A 21,156-nucleotide genomic window follows, 5' to 3' on the forward strand; every position below is an offset into this window, starting at 1 on the left:
GGTAGCTTAATTGACTATTCCTGTGAAGAACTGTGCATTCATTAAAGTTCAACCCACAAATGTTGACTTTCACGACAAGAGGGTCGTACAGGTGTTCTCTGGCACAGTTCAAGAGCAGAAAAAATCACGAATCACGGATATCAAAATTTCATATTAGAAAGAGTGTTTGAAGAAAGCAAAATCGTGAAAGGCTAAGTTAAGGCTCCACATTGCAAATCGCATACCTCAATCACTTTCGAGTTCTTTCAATAGACGACTCTAACCATTCGGAGGACTCGCGTCTCAAAATCACGAAGCTGAGAGTGGTGAAATCATGGATATAATAGTAAAGAGACTGTCTTCTACTATCTATGGTGAAATCGCGAATATCGGTTCAAGTTCTTCACGGGTCACGCAAAACCTTCAGGTCACGGATCACGAAGAATAATTTCTTAATTTTCCATTTCTTAATCTCTTACAGACTGTCACAAAAACGAAATAACAAACAGACGAAAGGGTGGCTGGCTTGTAAATGTAAAAGTCAAACTGTTCGGGGAGGGAACGGTTTGTGGTTGTCTGACTTTTCGCGCCATATATGGCGGGAGTGTGCATGCGTGTAAACATCACCACGTGACCACGTACAACATGGCGGCATGTGGAAGATGAGCTTTTGGAGAAAGCTGCGCGACATTGCAGACACATGTTAGTTTTTTCTGGGTTAATTCAGAGTTGTATGCTGGTAAACACCTTTAACTGATTGCTGTTTTGATGGTAAGGATATTTTCGTTGTCGTGGAGAGGCATCGCATCACAGATCTCGCACACTGTACCTCGGAAATATCACTTGACTATCACGAGCGACTCAACGTGCTTTGAAATCAATTGACTTAATTTGCGTTCTGTTCCGCATGAAGACAAAAGTTTCGTCTGAAAACAGCGTAGAAGGAGTGCCTTCGCAGACAACTGCTGTGACTACAATTGCAAATACTGCACAATCGAGCGTTTGGTCCATCTGTGACATCTCAACGGACTCGCACGTTGAACTCCGGGACATAACACCTTCCATTAGTCCCGTGTTCACCGACGATCAAGTGCACGAATTAACGCAAAATCCTTCCGAAGTTGATGTCCTGAGCGAACATTTTCTTCCACCGGACACTTTTAAAAGGATCGATGAGGTTTTGAGCTCTGGTGGTCAGACAAACTTACTGTACAGCGACCCTGTGTTGAGTGATTCACTCAAACAAAACCACGATGTGCTTTTACCAGGAGACCTGGGTTTCCATGGCCCCATGTTCCCATCATTCGATTCAATAGTGGAAGCAGATAGGATTTTGAACAAAAGAGATGAGTCGTCTGAAGAAAATAATTCAGAGGCTAATCCGTCTAATCCTGATAACTGGAACAAAGATGGAATATCTGTGGCTGATGCCACAGGACACCCAGATAATCAAGACCAGAATGATGACAAGAAGTCTGGAACTGACAAAGGGCTGAGGCGCTCTCCTCGTAAACGTATCCAGGTGAAAAAGGATTCAGAGACTCTAAAAACGGGTAACCCAGCATCAAAGTCTATATCTCGAGGTAAAGACATATCAAAACTAAAATATGCAAATACCAAACCAGAAGCTGAGAAGAAGGAAGTTCGCCGAAGTGGTTGTGCACAGAAAAAGGTGGAGAAGGAGGAAAATAATGCTGAGAATAAGACAACAGAAACAGTTGCGAATACTGAGAGGGAAATCAACAAAGATGAGGAAGATGGAGGCAAAGATTCAACAGAACAGGAAGATACTACTTCTAAAAATATCCGGAGGTGAGAGTTTTAGATAAAGAGAGTTGAAAGAAGTATGCCAGTATGAAAGACAATGTTAGTTTTGCTTGTCTTGATGATTTATTTCTTGAAGCATCAATTCCATTTTTTATGATTTTTATGATGTTATATGGCTAGCTAGGCAAGCGGGTAAAACAAACCAAGCTGCTACTGAAAGAACAAATTATAGTGGACACTCTCTTAAGGGGCACTCGCGTAAGCAGACAAATCTATTAACAATCACTATCACAAAATATCGTTTAAACTCCCTTACAAACTCCATATTTACTCATTCCTGTAAGCAGACATTCTCGTAAGCAGACATCCTTGTAAGCTTGGAGGGCACTTGGAGGGCTTATGATCTTGACTTTTTAAGCTGCCATAAACAGCCACTTTAAAGGAATTGGGCCTGACTTTGAAAGATACTCATAAACATTTGTAAACTGTTTCACTGCTTTTTGTTGCAGTGAGATTGTTAATGCTAATGTAATTCTGGCTGCAATTATGATTTGTTCTTTAATCACTAAGGCCCATCCTAGCAATGCAGTATACAGTACTGTTTAAATTATGCAGTTATCGCCATTATCAGGGTATTGCATGTACAAGGCATTAAAACAAAAAGAATTAATAATTTGGTGGTATTTTTACGTTTGCAACGTTTATTGTAAACTTGCCAAGCTCCTGTAGGCACCCATCTTTCCATTACAACTCTAGTGGCTCCTTACGAGAATTATTCTCCTAAGAGGCAAGCTCCAGTTATGGACAGCTTTTTTGTGTCCCGAAGGTGTCTGCTTATGAGGGCTTTCACTCTATGGTAAATTTATGAGGTATTTTGTTGTAATTGTTGTTGCCAGGTCACCCAGGAATCAAAGAAAGGCTGCTGGAGAAGGGAAGCAGAAAACACCGAGATGCAGACGGGGAAAAGATATGGAAAATTCAGATGAAAATAAAGAGAAGTGTAGTACTGTATGTGATGAAAAAGGATCTGTTGATAAAAGACTTGACAGCACAGAAAACAAATCTGCAGAAACAAAATCTGAAGCTGACAAAGGAACAAGTAAAACAGATATTGAGGACACCGAGAGAAACCAAGAAGAAAAAGCAGAAGTAAGAAAAAGCGGACGATTGACAAGAAATAAGGAAAAGCAAACAAAGGAAGAAGAAAACGTAAAGCATGTAATAAAGGAAACAGAAGCAAAAGAGGTTAAAGGAAAAGCAGATGAAGCAAAATTGAAAACAGGAGATGTGAAAATGAAAGGAAAAAGTGAATCAGACATTAGCAAAAAAGAGTCAAGTAAGAAAGATGACAATAAAGACATTTCTAAGAGAAGCAGTTCTTTGCATAAACCAGATAACAGTGAGCTGTCAGTTAAACAAGAGAAAGGTGGTGACAGTGAAGAAAAGGCTCCAAGAAGGAGAAAAACAGAAAAAAAGCTTGAGTCATCAGAAGATGATGACGTTGAAAATACAAAAAGGGTGAGTAGTAGAAAAGAGGAAAGAAAAACCAAAGAACTTATCAAAGAAAATGCTGATGAAGGAACTAAAAAATCAACAAAGCCAGCAACATTTACAAAAGCAAATGATGGTAAACAAAAGACTGAAAAAGCTGCTATCAAAATGACAGACAATCCAGCAGACGAAGGCAGTGAAAAAGCAAGCAAAGGGAATGAAAAGAGCAAGAAGGCAGTTAAAATAGAGAACAAAGGCAAAACAGGAACAGACAAGAATAGTGCTGATGATTCTGACAACGAGCACAAGCCAAGAGAAAAGGACACAAAACCAAGTCAAGAGGAGGAAGGATATTCTGATGTTGAGTCTCTGGGTCATGATGAAGAATTCAATGATGATTCTGACTATGATCCAGAGTATGATCCCGATCGTTTGTGGTGTGTCTGTCGTAAGCCACATGGGAACAGGTAACGTATATGTTTTCATTGTTTGTTCATCATGTTGTACTAAGTGATTTCAGTCCTGTCCACACCTTGGCATTTTCACTCTTTTTCTGTTCACACTACACCTGAGAAATTTGAAAACGAAACATTCACCAGGGGCAGAAACGCTTGGGTACACCCTTGAGTGTTAGGTTAAATCACATCACTATCTTGACATCATAATAGACAAAAAGTTTCATTTTCGATTTTTTTTTTCCATCCACACTGAAACGCAAAGCTGGCATTTTCAAATTCCTCTGGTTTAAGAGTGGTCTTGAAAACCTCTGTATTTGGTGGACAATTTTTCTGCATAAGTGTGGAAGAAATGCGATTTTGAATTTTACTCTGTACTACTGCAGGTTTATGATTTGTTGCGATCACTGTGAGGAGTGGTTTCATGGAATGTGTGTTGGTATAACCATGGCACAAGGACGTCAGATGGAGAAAAATGGACAGGAGTATGTCTGTCCAAAATGCAAAGGTGAATTACAAAATTATAAACTATGCATTTGTTGTGCAGGCGCAGATCCAGGATTTTTCAAAGGGGGATAGCTGGTACCTTGGGGTTGCAGAATCAATCAGCCATGACCCAGAAATGTTGCAATTTGAGAACTGGATTTTTATTTAGGGGGGAAAGGGCAGGAAGGATTATGTGTGCATTTTCCAGGTCAGATTGCTTGGATGTTTTTTTATGGGTATGGGGATGCTTATTTTCAGAAGATTAATTTTTTTGTGTTTTCTGTAACACTATGTAGCAAAAGTAGAGGAAGAAAGTGCTAAGATGGCTCAACAGACATCAGAAACAGATGAGAAGGAAAATGGACAAATCACTGCTACATCAGAACAAGTGGAAAGCTCGGAAGAGAAGCCATCCCCAACACCTGAGCATCGTCGAAGAAAAGTGCACACACTCAAGTTAAAGCTTCCAGGAGACCAAGAGGAGACAAGAAAACGTCGGCATTCTAGTCACAGAAGAAGCAGAGAGGAAATGACTGAGGTACACTTGAAAAATGTACATGGTATACTTGATAATTGGATTTAATTTCACTTGGTATTGCTCAAAATGCGAAAACCCAACATTTTGAGCTTGCTTGTTCTGCACATGTAAACAAAATTAATCTGATTTGCAACAAGAAATTTGTCCTCCCCAGTACAAAATTTTGGTTTTTTACTTTATTGACACAAAAGACAAAACAATTCCAGGGTCTGCAAAAATTTAATTGGGATCTGTAATCAGGTAACTCCCATTAATATTTAATATATATTCCAGCAGCTAGGGTATCAAAAAAAATATTCTAAATTGAGATAGGTAGCATTTACATTTATTCGACACATACACTGTACAAGTATATCTGTTTTCTTTTGCCACAAGCAGAAATAATATTTAAATCTGTGGTTTTGTTTTGTTTTGTTTTTTAAAGGATTTCAGTAGCAAAAGAACTAAAGAATCCGAGAAATTATTCTTCAGTATGCCACCAAAGGAAGAAAAAAAGAAACAGGCTCCAGCACACAAAGGCTTCAGGATACCCAAAAAGGTGATTTTTGTTCGTCAAATTCCTAGACTGTGAGCGTCTCTCTTTTGCTTGAAAGATCTGCAAGGGAAGAAATGCAATCAAACCAGAAGCTTAAGGATGGTGCCTACTTTTGTTTGTGCGTACATGTTCTGCGCATCACGCAAGGCAGGTTTAAGCACCACGTGTGTGCTGAGGTTGACACTGACACAATCGACTACGCTACCAAGTACATGACTAAAATGAAAGCAAAACTTTCCCACTGTGACCAAATCAAGTTTAATGACTTAAGTACTTAAACCAGGAACACCAGAATAGCAGCATATCGTAACCACTAACTGTTAACATCTTCCAGCTGAAAAACTAGCTGTTATCTATCGAAAATTATACTGAAATCCAGCTGTAAACATGTACCTGCAGATAGCGTAGTGCGCACAAAGCAAGTTCGAGATCCACAAATGTTTTACTTACTGGGGAGGTGACAGGAAAAAATGTAATGGGCACCATTAAAGTTTTCAAAAAAGATCAATAACTTTAAAAAAACACATGGCTACCCCTACATTGTATGTTATGAAATGGAAGTGGCAAACCTATTCAGCAAGTGATTAGTTACTGGTTGTGAGCAAAAGGTATTTAGACTGTATTTTAGCTGAACCAGAGGAAGGCTCTCAGAGACCCTAAAAGTGCCGTTGCAACGATCTTGTTATTAAAAGAATACCAAAAATGGTTTTCATGTTACCATTTACCATGTAGTTTTAAGATCTTTATAATGTGTTTGCTTTTCTGTCTGTAAAGGCAATTCTAAGCAAATCTGCGAAGAAACATCCTTTCCTTCTTTTTTCAGCAAAATGCTGATGTCAGCATTTTTGTTGAGATTTAAGGCTAATTATCTCGAAAAAATTCATGGCTCCCCCAATTTTTCTTTGGGGATTCCAGTACCCCTTATAAAGATCTACTTTTTCCACGTGGTCCTAACCTGGCGCAAAAACCTTTGTATTTAGTAGGCACTGTCCTTAAGTGGCATGCAGCGAAACTCTGAGCCACAAGTAACACAGGTGTCAGAAGACGAGCAAACACAGTTCCTCAGATCTACCTAGATAGGCCTAATGCTACCAGCAGATCAGTTTTACTTTTGTATTAATTTTTAGATCAATTGAAATAAAGTGTGTAAATTGTGTGTGGGTCTTCTGATGCACACGCTACTTGCAGCTTGCAGCTTCACCACTCACTTCTTCTTGTTCGTTTGCGTTTCTTCCCTCTTTGAGCAAAAGAGAGACCGCTGCTGTGTATCATGTATTCATTTTATTTGATGACATAAGAAACCTACAGTAAAATTCAAATTTTTAATCAGCATTGTAACTGAAACATTTAAAGCAGGTATAAACCCTGAAGCTCTTAGGGAAGCAACAGTAGGCCATTCGGTATTTTTGAGATTGTCCTCTGTTGCTTAGAATCTTTTCTGGCAGATCTCAGGAGAGTCCCAGTGATTGAGCAGGGATACTGTCTAGCCCAGCACCCTGGCATTACGACGAGAAGTTATTGGGTACTTATTACATACTTTCAAGAGTAATTTGCTTGACAGTCAAAACATCAGCTTCACTAACTCACTACAGCAATTATTTTACCTTTTCAAGCTTCAAGCTAATATGTAGCCAAGTGCTTCACTTGCCCACCAACACAAACCAGCAGCTTCTTTAGAACCTATTATCTTTATTTTACTATACAGGTGAGGACAACACCCACTCCAGCGTCGTACATGAACCACCCCACCCAACCCAAGTGCATCACAGCTGGGTGTTCTATGTTTGCAGACCATCACTCACTTTACTGCAGTCCAGAGTGCATACAAAGGTACTATTGAAGGAAATTGAAATTAAAAACATCTTGTACATTATAATAAACATTATCACATGAAAGCACTCCTCAATAGCTTTTATTTGAATGGTCATACTCAAAGGTTTCATCCACAGACTTAAGAGTTAGAACCACCTTGTACAGCATAATAAACAGTACCACATGAAAGTACTGCTCAATAGCTTTTATTTGAATAGTCACACTCAAAGGTTTCGTCCGCAGACTTATAAAGTTCGAACCACCTTGTACAGCATAATAAACAGTACCACATGAAAGTGCTGCTTAATAGCTTCCATTTTGATCATTGAAATGGTCACACACTAGGGTTTCATCCATGGACTTAAAAGCTGGAACCACCTTGTACAGCATAATAAACAATACCACATGAAAGTACTGCTCAATAGCTTTCATTTTAATGGCCACACACTAATTTAGAGTACCAAATGAAAGTGTTGTTACATTGTACATGTAAGTAGCTGTCATTTGAATGGCTACATTTAAGAGTTTGATCAAAAACTGTATGTATGTAGTAGAGACATCCAGATAAATTTTAAATGCAATGTGTCCATAAGGAATTTCAGTGGATCAATGGATAGGAGGGTAACCAAATCATCAGCAGTTTTCTGTCAGTTCCTCTGGTCTGGTCGCAGAACGTGTTTAAGACTGCCGTCTTATCTGGAACACTGGGTTACTGTAATGGGAGCACGTATTAACCTATACAACATACTTATTAGATGTGCCATCGCTGGTTAGTTAAAAATTTTTTTCTTATCTTGCAGACATGCTGAGGAATCATTGAAAATCATTGCAGAGGAAAGGGGCAAAAGAATGGGATTTAAATCCTCAGTTTCATCTTCAAAGAGTGTTACATCACCAACAGTAAGTTTATGCTTTCCTTTACTGCTACAGAAAATTTATTTTAAGCCGGCTGTCAAAAGTTTCCAGCACTTATACCTTTATGAGTCATTACTTTGACTATATCAATTGATGTTACTATAATCATAATTATCAAAATAAGCCCAGTCATTGGTGAACACGTAGTGATCATTTCCGTGAGGTGGTACAAGTTACCATATCAACAGTATTATATGTTAAAAATGTCTTTCAAAGATAGGCTTAACATCCCCAAATTTTATTCTCAAAATGGTACTCGCCATAATAAGATACGACTTTTGAGAGTTTAAAATAATCTATGCAAGGCCTTCAGACCCCCCTTAAAGTGTTGAAAGGGTAAGGTGGCCCAGACATCTTTCAAAGAAAGGCTCAATGCCCCAAATTTTATTCTCAAAATGGTACTTGCTGTGATAAGATACAACTTTTGAGAGTTTAAAATAATCTATGAAAAGCCTTCAGAGCCCCCTTAAAGTTTTGAAAAGTTAAGGTGGCTCAGGCAGGAGATGTCGGGCTAGGTGTTGTCAGTTGATTGATAATGTTTTGTTTATGATTCAGTCAAGTTTTCTAGGTCCAGTACCCTGGAATTCCCACCCGCCCTCAGTTTCCTCTCATGCAGAATCTGCACTGCCAAAAGAAGGTGTGGCGGTCATTGAGAGGTCCACTGGGAGGGTGATTGCGGGTGTAGCTGCACCTACTCAGGAGGAGATTGTTGAGTGGCTGCACGATCATCCCACATTTGAAGTGCTTCGACCATCAGGTTTGTTTCATTTTGTGTTTACATTTCAGTCAGTGTAAACTATTCATCGTGATATTTCTGTTATCAAGTGCTAAGTGTAAACAGGGTTACTCAGGCTAATCATAGTGAAAGTCTGCACTCTGGTTAGCCTAAATAATGCTTTGATTAGCCTGTTTACGGTTAGCTTTCAATGATGGAATCAGTAACATGAATCAGTTAAAGAGTCTACAGCCTACAGTCTGCATTTTACCCCTGGTCCACAGTCTGCAGTCCACAGTTTGCATTTTACACTGACCGGTTTACATTTTTTATAATTCCTCTCTTGAAAAGTAAGTTTACACTATTCATAAGTTTGCACTGATTTTCTTGAGAGGTGCCGTTAGCCCATTTTGTTTCAGTTCCATCTTGTTTCTTGTTAGCGCCATGGAAGTACCAGCAGTTGGTAGTAAATAAATATGATATCCTTTAGTTGATGTGTGACATCTTATTTTCAATTTCAGTTGGAAAAGATGAGAAAAAGAAAGAGAAAAAGGAAGATAGTGAGAAGACTGTGAGAGATAACATAAGAAAATCTCTCAAGGAAATCCTGACAACCCGGTATACATACATGGAAATTAATGATAAAAGTGAATGAAGTTTCTGAGTCATTATGACCCCATTTTCAAGTTCAAAAAGAAAATAAATAAACTGCCTGTTTGCTTTTATCATTAATTTTTACTTACTTGTGCATTTCAAAAGCTTGCTCACATGGAAATTGAGTTATTTTAGGGGATTTTAGAATCAACTTGTGGTTAACAGCAAGTGAAACCAATAAAACAGCAGTTTTAAGCCCAGCAAAAAAATTATGCCTGGGCTTAAAAGAGTTTACACTCTTATGCTGGTTTATCCAGAAACTTCAGTGTGCTGTTGTAAATTTATAAATTTTCAATTTATCAGTATCAGTAAGGCACAAAAAATTGTTTTCTTGCAGTGAAAAGCTGAGGAATTTTTGTTTTCTTTTTTCTTATGTGTGAGGCCATAGATATACAGAAAGGTTTGCGTGAAAATTAGTGGTTTGTGACAATTATTATTGCTGATCTCTTTTGCAGATCAAAGGAACAACAAGATTTGAGCATCAGTGAAGAGGATATCGACAAGTGCTCTCATAACGTGGAGGGAGAAATGTTCTCCTTCTTTGGAGATACAGGACATCGCTATAAGAACAAGTATCGCAGTTTGATGTTTAATCTCAAGGACCCTAGAAATAAGGCAAGTCATTGCACAATTTACACCTACTGTTTAGTGTTGTTGTGCTGACAGGTGGGGCAGACCTTAGTGGGGGGAGGGGGGGTTGGAGGGGTTTTTAGGGGGTTTGGTCAAACCCCCTAAATAAAAAAAAATGAGACATTACAACATGCTGACTTGGCCTTGGAATGCCGGAAATCTCATTTTCCATGGGAGGATGTCCCCGGTCCCCCTTACGGGGGACCACCTTGACCGATCTGCATCTCGACCCCCTTCTCTAAAATTCTGTATCTGCCCCAGCACAGTACAGTTGAGTACAATACAGTAGTTTGCTTGATGTTACATATTTTTATGGGTGTAGAATGTTTTCGCATGACATCACTGCAGCTGTATCAGTGACCCAAAACAACAAAACAGTGGCCATTTTACTGTCCCAAACCAATTCAATGGGAGTTGAACTCTTTCTTATGTAAACACTTTTTTGTTGAAAAAAAAATTGCTAGCCTGTTGGTCATATGAGTGAAAATGCTCTACATGTATATGGTATTTTTTTCTTGGGAACATATGAGAAAATTCATTGATACTGAGAGTTGTAAAGCATTTAAAACACTGACATAAGTGTGTCGCATTTCAGGTGCTGTTTCGGCATGTGCTTTCTGGTGAAATATCTGTGGACCGTCTTGTTCGTATGACGCCTGAGCAGCTTGCGTCACCAGAGTTAGCCACATGGCGTGAGCAGGAAACAAAACATGTACGTATCCATCATTTTACAGCAAAAACCAAACTACCCTTGTTTTAAAGTCCATAACCTGGGATAAGTGTTCTTTTCTACAGGAGGGGGAAGGAGAAAAAAAGGAGACATTCTTTTTTTTCCCTTCCCCCATTCATCAAAAAAAGCAGTTGATTGCAGGTTATCAAGCCCACAAAATTATGAAGGTGTCCCATTTTAGAAGGTGTACATACTGTTATAGAAAGTATTCTCCATTGCCAATGTGGTGGTTGGACTAGACCAGTTTTTGACGGAGTGTGGTAAAAGCAAAACCAAAGAAATCACTCTGGTGGATCATAAAAGGGCACAGACTGTCAAGTGAACCAATCAAAACTCCAACCAAATACACGTAGTTTATGGGAAATGCGGAAAGGCATGAGGAAGCGAGGTACAATTAGGTTTAAAGAGAGTGGCCCTCTATTCCAGGGTCTGAAATTAACTTTTTTAGGTAGGCGCCAACTGGCGAATGAAAGTTTTTTTGTTTCAGTCGCCAGATGGAAAAATGTGGTCGCCAAAAAGTGTCAATAAAATTTTTCCTTCACAGCGAAACACAAATACACAAACTTTTTTGCGTGAAAATAGTCCTACTCCTGAACGATCTCAAGAGCAAGAGTCAGATTCTGTGTGTAAAGGCATTAAAAGATTGTGTAGCTTACAATTAGTTGAAATGGAGTTCTTGTTAAATAGATAGCTCTCTTAGTTTGGAGACCAAACTTAAAATCATTTTCTTCAATACATGCCATTGGTACGAAGCCTTCCAAAGCCACACATGAAGCAAGTGGTGATGCCGCTACAAGGTAGTCACCTAATGATGGCTAGCCTCAAAATTCTGGTTGCCAACATTCAATTTTCAGTCGCATTGGCGTCAAGCTGGTCACAATTTTGGACCACTGTATCATAAATTAATATAAAAGGGATTTTACTTTTGATTGAATTACAAAGTGATGCAAGTTTTTTTGAGAAAATTGTATAATGCACTGATGCAACACCAAAGAAAACTTGGCTTACTTTAAGCCATTTAGTAAAAACTGCTCTTTGCTGTTTCTTTTCTTTTTTTTTTTTTTTTTGTATTTAGACCCTGGAGATGATAAGGATGAATCAGGAGGAAATAAATGCAACAAAAGCGCACATAAAGAAAACGCACAAGGTGAGGTTTGTTAGTAATGATCATTTTCTCTTGACATGAGCAGATACATTGACATGTGTAATGACTAGAGTTATGGTCAAAAGATCTTATGCGTGATTACCACACTTGCCCAAGATTTACCTGCAAGCCTTGTTTGCGCAGAATTTTCTCAAACCTCGCGCGCCTTCATGTTGTTGACACTTGGGTATTCTTTTCATCTTTGCTGCTTCGGGATTTTGTTTTTGATTAATTTATCGATGGATATTTGTCTAACATGAGTTCTGTTTATAAAGCAGACCTTGTTGGGTTTTTTTGTTGGGGGGCAGGGGTGGGGCTTCTGTGTGAAAAGGAAAGGGATGTTTTTTGTCTCACTTTGGGGTGCCAATCACGGATTTTGCTCTACTTTATCAGTGTTTCTGCCAGAGCGCGCCATTGCGGGAATCCCGTGTTACAATCAGAGATGGCCCCCAGAAAAACGAAAAAAGGGCCAATTTGGCCCTTTCCTTTTACAAGACTGCAGGCATAACACAGGCATAATATTTTAAAAGCCATCCCAGGGCTGGAAATTGTGATTGATATGGTCGCCAATGCAACAAGCACTTCATCCTTGGCGACCAAAAATTCTGGTTAAGTCGCCGTAGTACGGCATATTGGCGACTAGATTTCTCTGTGTTGACGATCAATAACGGTTATTTTGTCACACATTATGTACTTCTAGAAAATCATATTGAAAGATCTTTGTTTCTAAAACATTCAACATAAGAAAAGAAGTCAATGCGTCCTTTTGCTTTACTGAATTGATTCTCTAATATCGGAAAACTTCCAAATGGCTGACCGAGTTTGAAATTGCCCTATAATGTATTGCAAACCCTTGATCATTCACTACGTCATGTAGGCCTAAGGATTGTTCTCTGCACGGATCCTTCATACTAGTATCTGATTCAAAAGAAACTTTATTGAGTAGAAACCCTCCAAAAAGCACTTATTATTAAATTTTATCATAGATCCTAATAAACTGCTTTATTTTCCTTGGTACCCTGATGCATTTTTCCTTCTGTAGCTTTCAGTTTGTTGGCCCCTTTCCTAAAAAATTGGCCCCTAAAAGAGATCTTCAGGGGCCACTTTGGCCCTCAAATAAAATTTTCTGGCTGAAACACTGCTTTATGGTGTCCAGGATTAAGTGCCACTATTGAGTTGGAGTTACACTCAAAGAAATTAACGACAACAAAAAAATGTTTACAGATATGTTTTAAAGTACTATCTTTTAGGGGTCATAGAACGCTTGAACCAAACCCAGATTAGGCTCTTTCAGAGGTTTAATTCAAATGTTCTGACAAATATCCCGGACCTTTTCACATGGGAGTCTCCCTAAGTGGTTTTGACCCGAGATCTCCTGTTAGCGGAACGCTGCTCACTGCTTGTTTTGTACCTTTTTCAGGGTGAGGTTGAAATAGACGATGATGATTTGAGTACATTTGAGGTGAGAACAGTCGTTTTTCCTGAGTTGCCCTTGCCTCTACTTCAAAATAATTTATGTCCTTGATCAAAACTCTTTATGTTTACAGAATGTTATGCAGTAAGACTTGTCTTATGTTGACACAGAGACAAAAGCCAACTTGGAAATGGAATAATGGCGTTGGTACTTTGCAAGCTTGCCAGGATAACTAACATTTTTCTTGTTGTCCAAGAAAACAAAATTATCTTTTCAGAAAGCTAATTTCCATCCCTGGTGTGAGAAGAATTGGAGATTGAAAGATTGCTTACTGGTGATAGCTTTGAGGATCTGTTTGTTGTTGTTGACTGGACATGCAGCAACTGGGGCTTGTTGGTGTCCTTGCTCCCACTCACAAATCATAGCGAACAAGATGTTACAATAATTTATTGTTGGGTTATATTATGTGAGAACAGTGCTCACTACAAACTCCCCTGGACTGCTCACTTGTGCCAACCAGTTACGGAAATAGAGTGGTATTTCACTGAGTGTCTTAAGACTGAAGCCAAAGTAATCACTCAAGCTAATCACACAGGACACAGAAAATACAGTGAGCAAATCAAAACTCCAAGCAAATACATGTAGCTGACACGAAGTCTGCAAAAATGTGCGACAGTGATTTAGGATTGGTTTTGGTTTTACTTCTAATTGGATAACAAAGCTGTGCGACTTTTTAAGCTAATCGCTAAGTGCAGTAATGTGAAACCAAAGCAAAAGCGCGTTACTTTCAACATTCAATGGAAAATACTGTATGGTCGAGTTCAGTCAGTCAATTGATTCTGTGATTGAGCGATTGTTAAATCATGTTATCTATCAATCACTTCAAGATAGGGAAGTGTCACCAGCTTTACCCACAATGTGCACTAACCCTGAAATACTATGAAACAGAGAAAGTTAATATTGTCTCCTCTGTGATATCTGTTTAGAACTCTGTCAAGGCCAACGCAGAGCTGAAGGTGGAGAAAGGTCTGCCAGATAGCAATACGAGTTCCAGTACATTATTACTGGACACCACAGATGAACATCGCATCCATCTCTTTGATCTGAATTGTCGCATTTGCACCGGTAAAATGGCACCCCCAGGGGAGCCCCCCAGGAGGGAAACGCCAGCTCCGCTTGTGTCCACAACATCAATGTAAGCTTTGGAGTTGTTTTGTCATGTTTTAGGAGTGGAGGGGGGTGGTAGAGAATGTGAGATGGGGAGGGGGGTGGGGGGAGGGGGCTGGGAGGAGGGGGCTGGAGTGGGGAAAAGTGAGGTGGAATTTTGAACCATGACCTCATTAAAGTTCTGAAGTTTGGTTTGTAATGTTTTGACAACAGCGTTCCTGAAGTTTCCGGAATCGGAAGGAAATTGAAACGTTCAGACTCTCCAGACTCCGATTCCGTTGAACTTTTGACTCTGATTTTGGATTTTGGATTCACTTGGTTGTAAACGTTCTTACAGCTCCTACTGTGAGCCTTTCACTAGTGAAAACCAGGAATGTATGGTAACCTTAGGTAATTTCTTGGTTTTCTTGTATGGACGAGTGCTTATAGTTTTTATACCTTGTATTCAACAGAGTTCAAGCTGTAGCCGAGAGCTCCATCCCGTCCCCGACACCCATGGATATTGTTACTTCTGCAAGGTTTGTTTGCCAAAAAATCCCCACCTTTATGGGGGTGGGGTGGGGGCTTAATTACAGTTAAGGTCGCACTCGCGTCACTGGTTGAGTGGCCTCGCAGTCTGCGGTTGTTAACTAAAAATCACTAAACGGTGGCCACTTAAATGCGTTTTCAAAGTGTCTGTTTACAGGGTTTAGGTAATTTGCTTATCAAGATCTGAACAGCTTGTAGATTTTATACTAAAACGATTCGATTATGCGCTCTCGATTTCTATACGTCATTTTATACGTGTTAAATAATATTCAATTTGTATTGCTTTCAAATCTATCAAAGGAAACTAGAAATAATTGATATCAAATACAGAAAATTGCCAGAGAAAGTAGCAAAGCCAAAGGGCACAAGAATCGTAAAAACTGGAAAAGACTGCGACAGATTGTGAACAGCAACCTTGAAGGAGCTAAATCTCGGGTTTTTTGTGCATCTAGAAAAGGTTAGCCAAGATTTTTCAATTTTTCAGTTTGTAATCCATGTAATCTTCTCCGTCTTAAACCATCCTTGTTCCTTTATGGTTTATTTTTGTCTTTGATGTTTTTCTCTCTTAGTAAAACTACCATTTTCAGTTTTTCTTCAATTTAAAGGTTATTTTGTACGTGACCAAAACGCCATGACTGAGCTCCTTGAAGATGCGTGTGTCTGAATCGCACCTTTTTAACCCTTCAGCCAACTTTTCTCTCTAGCACTAGGGAGGAGAGGGTGAAGACACATTCTCAGTTTCTTTATTTGCAGTTCACCGGATTCGGCAACAGTTACCCAACCACCCGTCTCGCCTTCTGTGCTCAGCAAGACTCCGAAAAAAGTTCCCGCGGTGTGGAAAGGCTTTGTAATGATGCAGAGTGTTGCCAAGTTCGGTACCAGTGCTTACCGTGTGTCTGGCTCATGTGACGATCTGCTGCAGTTGTTACCGGACACGCTGCATGTCCAGGGAAGAATAGCTCATGAACAAGTTTGGGATTACCTCTTGCAGCTGAAGAGCTCCACGTCAAGGGTATGAATTGGTATATTCTCCTTACCTGATGGCTATACATTTCTTGTAATTTTAGTATGGAGAACTTGGAATGTACCTTTCATAATCAGTTGTTATAAAACATATATTTAAAAGTCTTTGATTTCGAGAAATAGAAAGAGCTTGTTTTGATACGGTCGGAAAATACTTTTCAGTGTTTGTAACAAAGAAATTTTATGAACGTTTGAACTCTTCAGGAGTTGGAAGGTTTTGTATTGAAAAGAACTAAATTCTGTGTAAGGGATTCCTTCAAATACACACCAGCTGGTACCACAGACAACTACTGTACGAAACTGGAAAGGGCTTGTTTTGATGAAGTCGGAAAAAATTTTTCAGTGTTGTGTAACAGAGAAATTCTATAAACGTTTGAACTCTTTAGGAGTTGGAAAGTTTTTTCTGGAAAAGAACTAAATGTTGTATAATTAATCCCATCAAATACATGCCAGTTGGTACTATATAACTGTAAGAAACCGGAAGAGTGTGAGAAGATAACTGTAAGAGATATGAAAGGCGTGGGAAAGTTGCTTTATAGGGGAAAATCTTAGGCCGATAAACCGCAAAGGCGAGATGGACCGCTGCCAAGGCCTCTACTTGTACAAATCTCTCTTACTTCGCATGATCTTAAAAACACAATGAAACCCGATTTTTGGAGCCTCCAAGGGAAGCGAAATCGGTTTGAAAAATCGGGTAGTTTGAGAAGTCAGGGGTAACATTACAAAGTTCGACTGAGGAGACGGAAACGACTTTTAGTTCGAGTTATCGGGAAGTTCGAAATATCGAGGACTTGAAAAATTCCACTCGACTTCTTCTTGTTCCTGCCACCTAATCCTGCGACACGTCTCGTATGTGTTAGCGAACTGAAAAAGTATTTTCGTATGAACTTTCTTGCAGGAGGTGTGTGTGATACGGTATGAAGCATCCTCTGATGACGAGAAGCTGAGCTATGTCTCCTTGTACTCATATTTCTACAGTCGAAAGCGCTGTGGAGTTGTCAGTAACTGTTACACAGGCGTCAAGGACATGTACTTGGTTCCTTTAGCCTCGCATCAACCTATACCGCCAGAGTTACTGCCATTTGATGGACCTGGTAAGTGCTAATATTTTCGCTGAAAGTAGTCTTGATTTTTGTTCCAAAGATGAGAAGCTGTGTAAAGGGTCTTTGTGGTAAAGGGTCTTTGTGGTAAAGGGTCTTTGTGGTGAAGGATCTTTGCGGTGAAGGGCCTTTGAGGTGAAGGGTCTATGTGGTAAAGGGCCTATCTAGTAAAGGGTCTGTGTTTAAGGGTCTGTGGTAAAGGGTCTTTGTGGTAGAGGGTCTCTGTTTTAAAGAGTGTGTGGTAAAGGGTCTTTTTTTATCGGGTGGAAGGATTTTTGTGTTTGAATTTTATGGTAGTTTCACAGTGTTTAAAGTAAGCTTCCCACGCAGTAAAACGTAGTAAGGGTTACTGATTGATTGTTTGTATTTTCTCCCTTAGGGTTAGATGAGCATCGTCCTCATATGCTTCTCGGTATCATAGTCCGATCCAAGGTTCTGTTTAAACGCCCGCGTGCACTTAGTCAGCGTTCACTGTCACCACCGCCAAAGCGGCGAAACAGTTCAACGAGTGTGGAGACCAGCAGCAGTGAGGGAGGGACTGGGGAGAGTCCGACCAGCAAGCAAGGCCTGCTGACTGAACTGCATGATTCACCACCAGCTGATATTGATGACATTGTGTTCCAGTACAACACCACTCAAGCCAAGATTGCTAGCAAAAAAACTACAGATTCCCCAGCTAAAGCTTCGCCCACTTCTGAGACCTCGACACCGTCAATGGCGTCATCCTCTGGAGCAGTGGTGAGCTCTCCTTCTGTCCCCGCTGACAAGTCATCTGTTCCTTCTCTTGAGGTACAGAAGCAACAATTGCTGGATCTTCAGGAGCGTGCTCGGCAGTACATCTTGGCACAGACCCAGCGGAAAGAAACAGGCCCGGTTGAAGATGAACTTCAGCAAGAGGCGGAGAAAAAATCACAAAACCCAGACACAGGGAAAGTCGAGCTTAAGGGAGGGGAGGGTAAAGTGACTGATGACGACGCTCCGTATGATCCAGAGGAAGGGTTGGAGCTTGATCTTGATTCCACTGACCCCACTGACCCCACCCCTGCCAAACCTGTGGTACCCGTGACATCTCAGGAACTGTCTAAACCGTCTAGCCTTCAGATGTTAGTTTCCACGCTTCAGAGGCTTCAAAGCGCTGCTGTTAAAAGTGTAAGCCCTCACTTGCCATCACTCAGTACAGTACTACCAATGGGATCCTCTGCTGCATCCAGTGACACTGTTTCTGCTGGCACAGCAGACACGGTCAAGAAACCTGCCGTTTCAGGAGGCTTTGCCATCCAGTCTATGGCATCAGCCAGCAGTATACTGCAGCCTATTGTACCAGGCAGTCGGAATGTACAGCCGGTGTCTTCTCCTGACAGTGCAACACAGCTTTCGAGTAGGGCTGGCCAACAGCTAACGTCAGCCAGCTTAACTGGACAGCCACTGCAGCGTTCAGTCACTGCTGACAGACAGTCAGTGTCAGCCAGTTCAGCTGGGCACATACCACAGCGTGATGCTGAGAGACAGCCAGTGTCGACCAGTTTAACTGGGTACATGCCACAGCGTGAAACTTCCAGCAGTGGAAGTCCACACGGTATTCGTGGAGCTCAGGTGTCGGGCTCCACCGAGCGCAGCTTTCAGTCTAGGGCCCCTGCTGATCAGAGACACCAACCCACTCCTGAGGACAGTCGTCACACCAACAGATGGAACCCGTCTGAACCACCAGAAGTCACTCGTCAAGTGAACAATGTTACCCAACCGATAGGCCAGTACAGCGGTCTTCGACCGGAGGAACGTGCGCGGCTGGCGGCTCACGAATCCCGGTTGGAGTCACGGGAAAGCAGGCGAGTGTCTAGCGAGCACAGAGATGAGCATTGTGAGCAAAGAAGAATGGACGACAGGACCAGAGGCGCTTGGTGTAGTGACACCCGCTATCCCCGAGATTCCCGACCCGGTGATTCAAATGAGCCGCGCTACCCCCGAGATTCCCGACCCGGTGTTTCAAACGAGCCGCGCTACCCCCGAGATTCCCGACCCGGTGAATCAAATGAGGTGCGCTTCCCTCGGGATTTCCGAGCTGGAGACTCGCGGGGTGACTGGCGGCATCAACACAGGCCTGGACGACAGTGGCACGATGATGAACAACGGCGAGAAAGGCACGGTTATCCGCTGAACGAGCGACCAAGATACGAGGAACGCAGAGAAGAGAGAAGATTCAAAGAGCATTGGAGCCGGGATAGATGGAGGCGGTGATGAACACATTCTGTTAGAGAAAGTTCTATCTTAAGTTTGTAGACGTTAATGACCGTTAATATAATCCACATCGTAGTCTTCCGAAGACTTCACGAAGTTAACCCAGACAGCCGAGGTCCTGTTACCGATTGATCCTCGAAGTTTGTCGGAAATGTTTGTGTTAATTGTAGAATTTTACTTCTGGACGGTGGTAAGTTGTGTACAAAGAGAGCCTGACGTTTTAGAGAAGATATAGTGGTGTAGAATTTTAACAAAGCCGTTCAATGAAAGGGATGTTTCTCCAACGCCTAAAAAGTGGTCTTTTTTCTCGTAAACGGAATTACAGAACTCTAAACAAGAAGAGAGAGAGAACTTTAGTTCAAATACTAATTTCCCATTCCCTGCTCTGCTCTCCCCTTCTCCTCCCACCTCCCACCTCCCACCTCCCACCCGCCACCCCCCACCCCTCACCCCACACACGCACCCTTTTCAAGAACGGAGTATGAAACAAACTTATTTTGACTTGCATAGATTACAAAGATTTGATCGTTATACTAGAGACGGATCACGGATTAGTGCTGCAATTCGCCTCAAGAATAACAAAAACTTTGGCCCTTACATTCGTGCAATTTTCTGCTCTAATTGTTATCATAATTTCAGCCTGTGCGGTATTTTTGAGAAAATGACGTCATTTGCTCCAATTCTCAACCAAAGCCTTGGAACAAGGAAAAACAATAGTGGCCTTAAATTCTCGGAAATAAAGGTCCAAAAAACGTGAGTTCTAATGTTCGTAATAGACTGAAATTTGGCAAGAAATCTATGAAGGAACTATTGTGTGCAAAAATGTAAAAAATGGATATTGAAAATTTGATTATAGGGGCACTTAAAAGACTAAACGTTACAATAAGCAATAGCCGAAGCTTATTTAATTGAAAACAGTGATTCTGACGGAATTGACTTAATGACCACAGCAGGGAGGTTACTTAATTTACCAACGCAAAGGCTAGTGTGGCCGAGCAAACAACTGAAACAAATAATTCAAACTGGACATAACATTGCCGAGAGAATTCCAGCTGGCTGGAAGCAAACCAGTTGGCTATAACGTGGCGAGGATTTGAACTCGGGGCTACCGTGAAACAAATCTAGGTAGTGGTCAGAGCGGGACTCGAACCCGGGACCGCTGGATTGTAAGTCCAACGCGCTTCCACATAGTGTTGGCACATGTAGGCCAACCTTTCTGGAATCTTGGTCTCCTTCGCGATTTAGTTCGGCAGCTGAACTCAAGCGAACACAATCTATTGTGGATTACGTTCGATTGTGTTCGGTAAATAAATTCGCTTGAACAGAGATCATTATATGATCTCAAAAACAAGTTTTGCCGAAGTAACTTGAGCCTCTTGTTACTGATTTTTAACAAAAGTTTTACAAAAATCAATAGTTCGGAAATCAAACGTTCCATTGAGTTCGATTGTCCAATTATTTTTGTGCGAATTCGATTACCGAACTCACTGGGATCCCCATTAATTTACCATAGCAAGCTATTCATTGTCAAAGAAGCAGGATGCGCGGGTTACTAGACAGCTCATTAAGTTTTTTAATTTTTTGAAAACAGTTTCTTCGTCTCTTCCCTGCGAGACGGACATTGCTTCCTCTTTCTGCTCGTTGAGAGACGAGAGGGAACCTCTGCTCGCAACCGCTCGATTTCCTATCGTTAATGCGCGAACTACGTCAGCATGGCGCATGTATGTCCTGCTTTGTCATGCTTTGTCATGCACGCAATCAAATTTCTGCTTTTATCATATGACCCGTACCGTTCCGCGCGTTTTTTCGTCGGAAAACCTTGAAGAAAGGTCCCGTAT

At 40.9% G+C, this 21,156-nt stretch overlaps 1 protein-coding gene across 1 annotated transcript; it reads left to right on the forward strand.

Moving 5' to 3' along the window:
* The first annotated feature begins 633 nt into the window (after window positions 1-633).
* On the forward strand, window positions 634-19,634 carry LOC145494035 (uncharacterized). Its single transcript, XM_081473498.1, has 18 exons — window positions 634-1,791; window positions 2,643-3,704; window positions 4,079-4,200; window positions 4,475-4,716; window positions 5,141-5,254; window positions 6,957-7,081; window positions 7,864-7,963; window positions 8,534-8,735; window positions 9,215-9,311; window positions 9,803-9,962; window positions 10,573-10,689; window positions 11,783-11,854; window positions 13,272-13,313; window positions 14,252-14,460; window positions 14,885-14,950; window positions 15,714-15,972; window positions 16,882-17,077; window positions 17,463-19,634. Exons 1-18 carry the CDS (start codon window positions 887-889, stop codon window positions 19,316-19,318), a joined length of 5,946 nt encoding a protein of 1,981 aa, XP_081329624.1. The 5' UTR covers window positions 634-886; the 3' UTR covers window positions 19,319-19,634.
* The last annotated feature ends 1,522 nt before the right edge of the window (window positions 19,635-21,156 follow it).

Source organism: Orbicella franksi, chromosome 8 (assembly GCF_964199315.1).
Source record: "Orbicella franksi chromosome 8, jaOrbFran1.1, whole genome shotgun sequence".
NCBI lineage: Eukaryota > Metazoa > Cnidaria > Anthozoa > Scleractinia > Merulinidae > Orbicella > Orbicella franksi.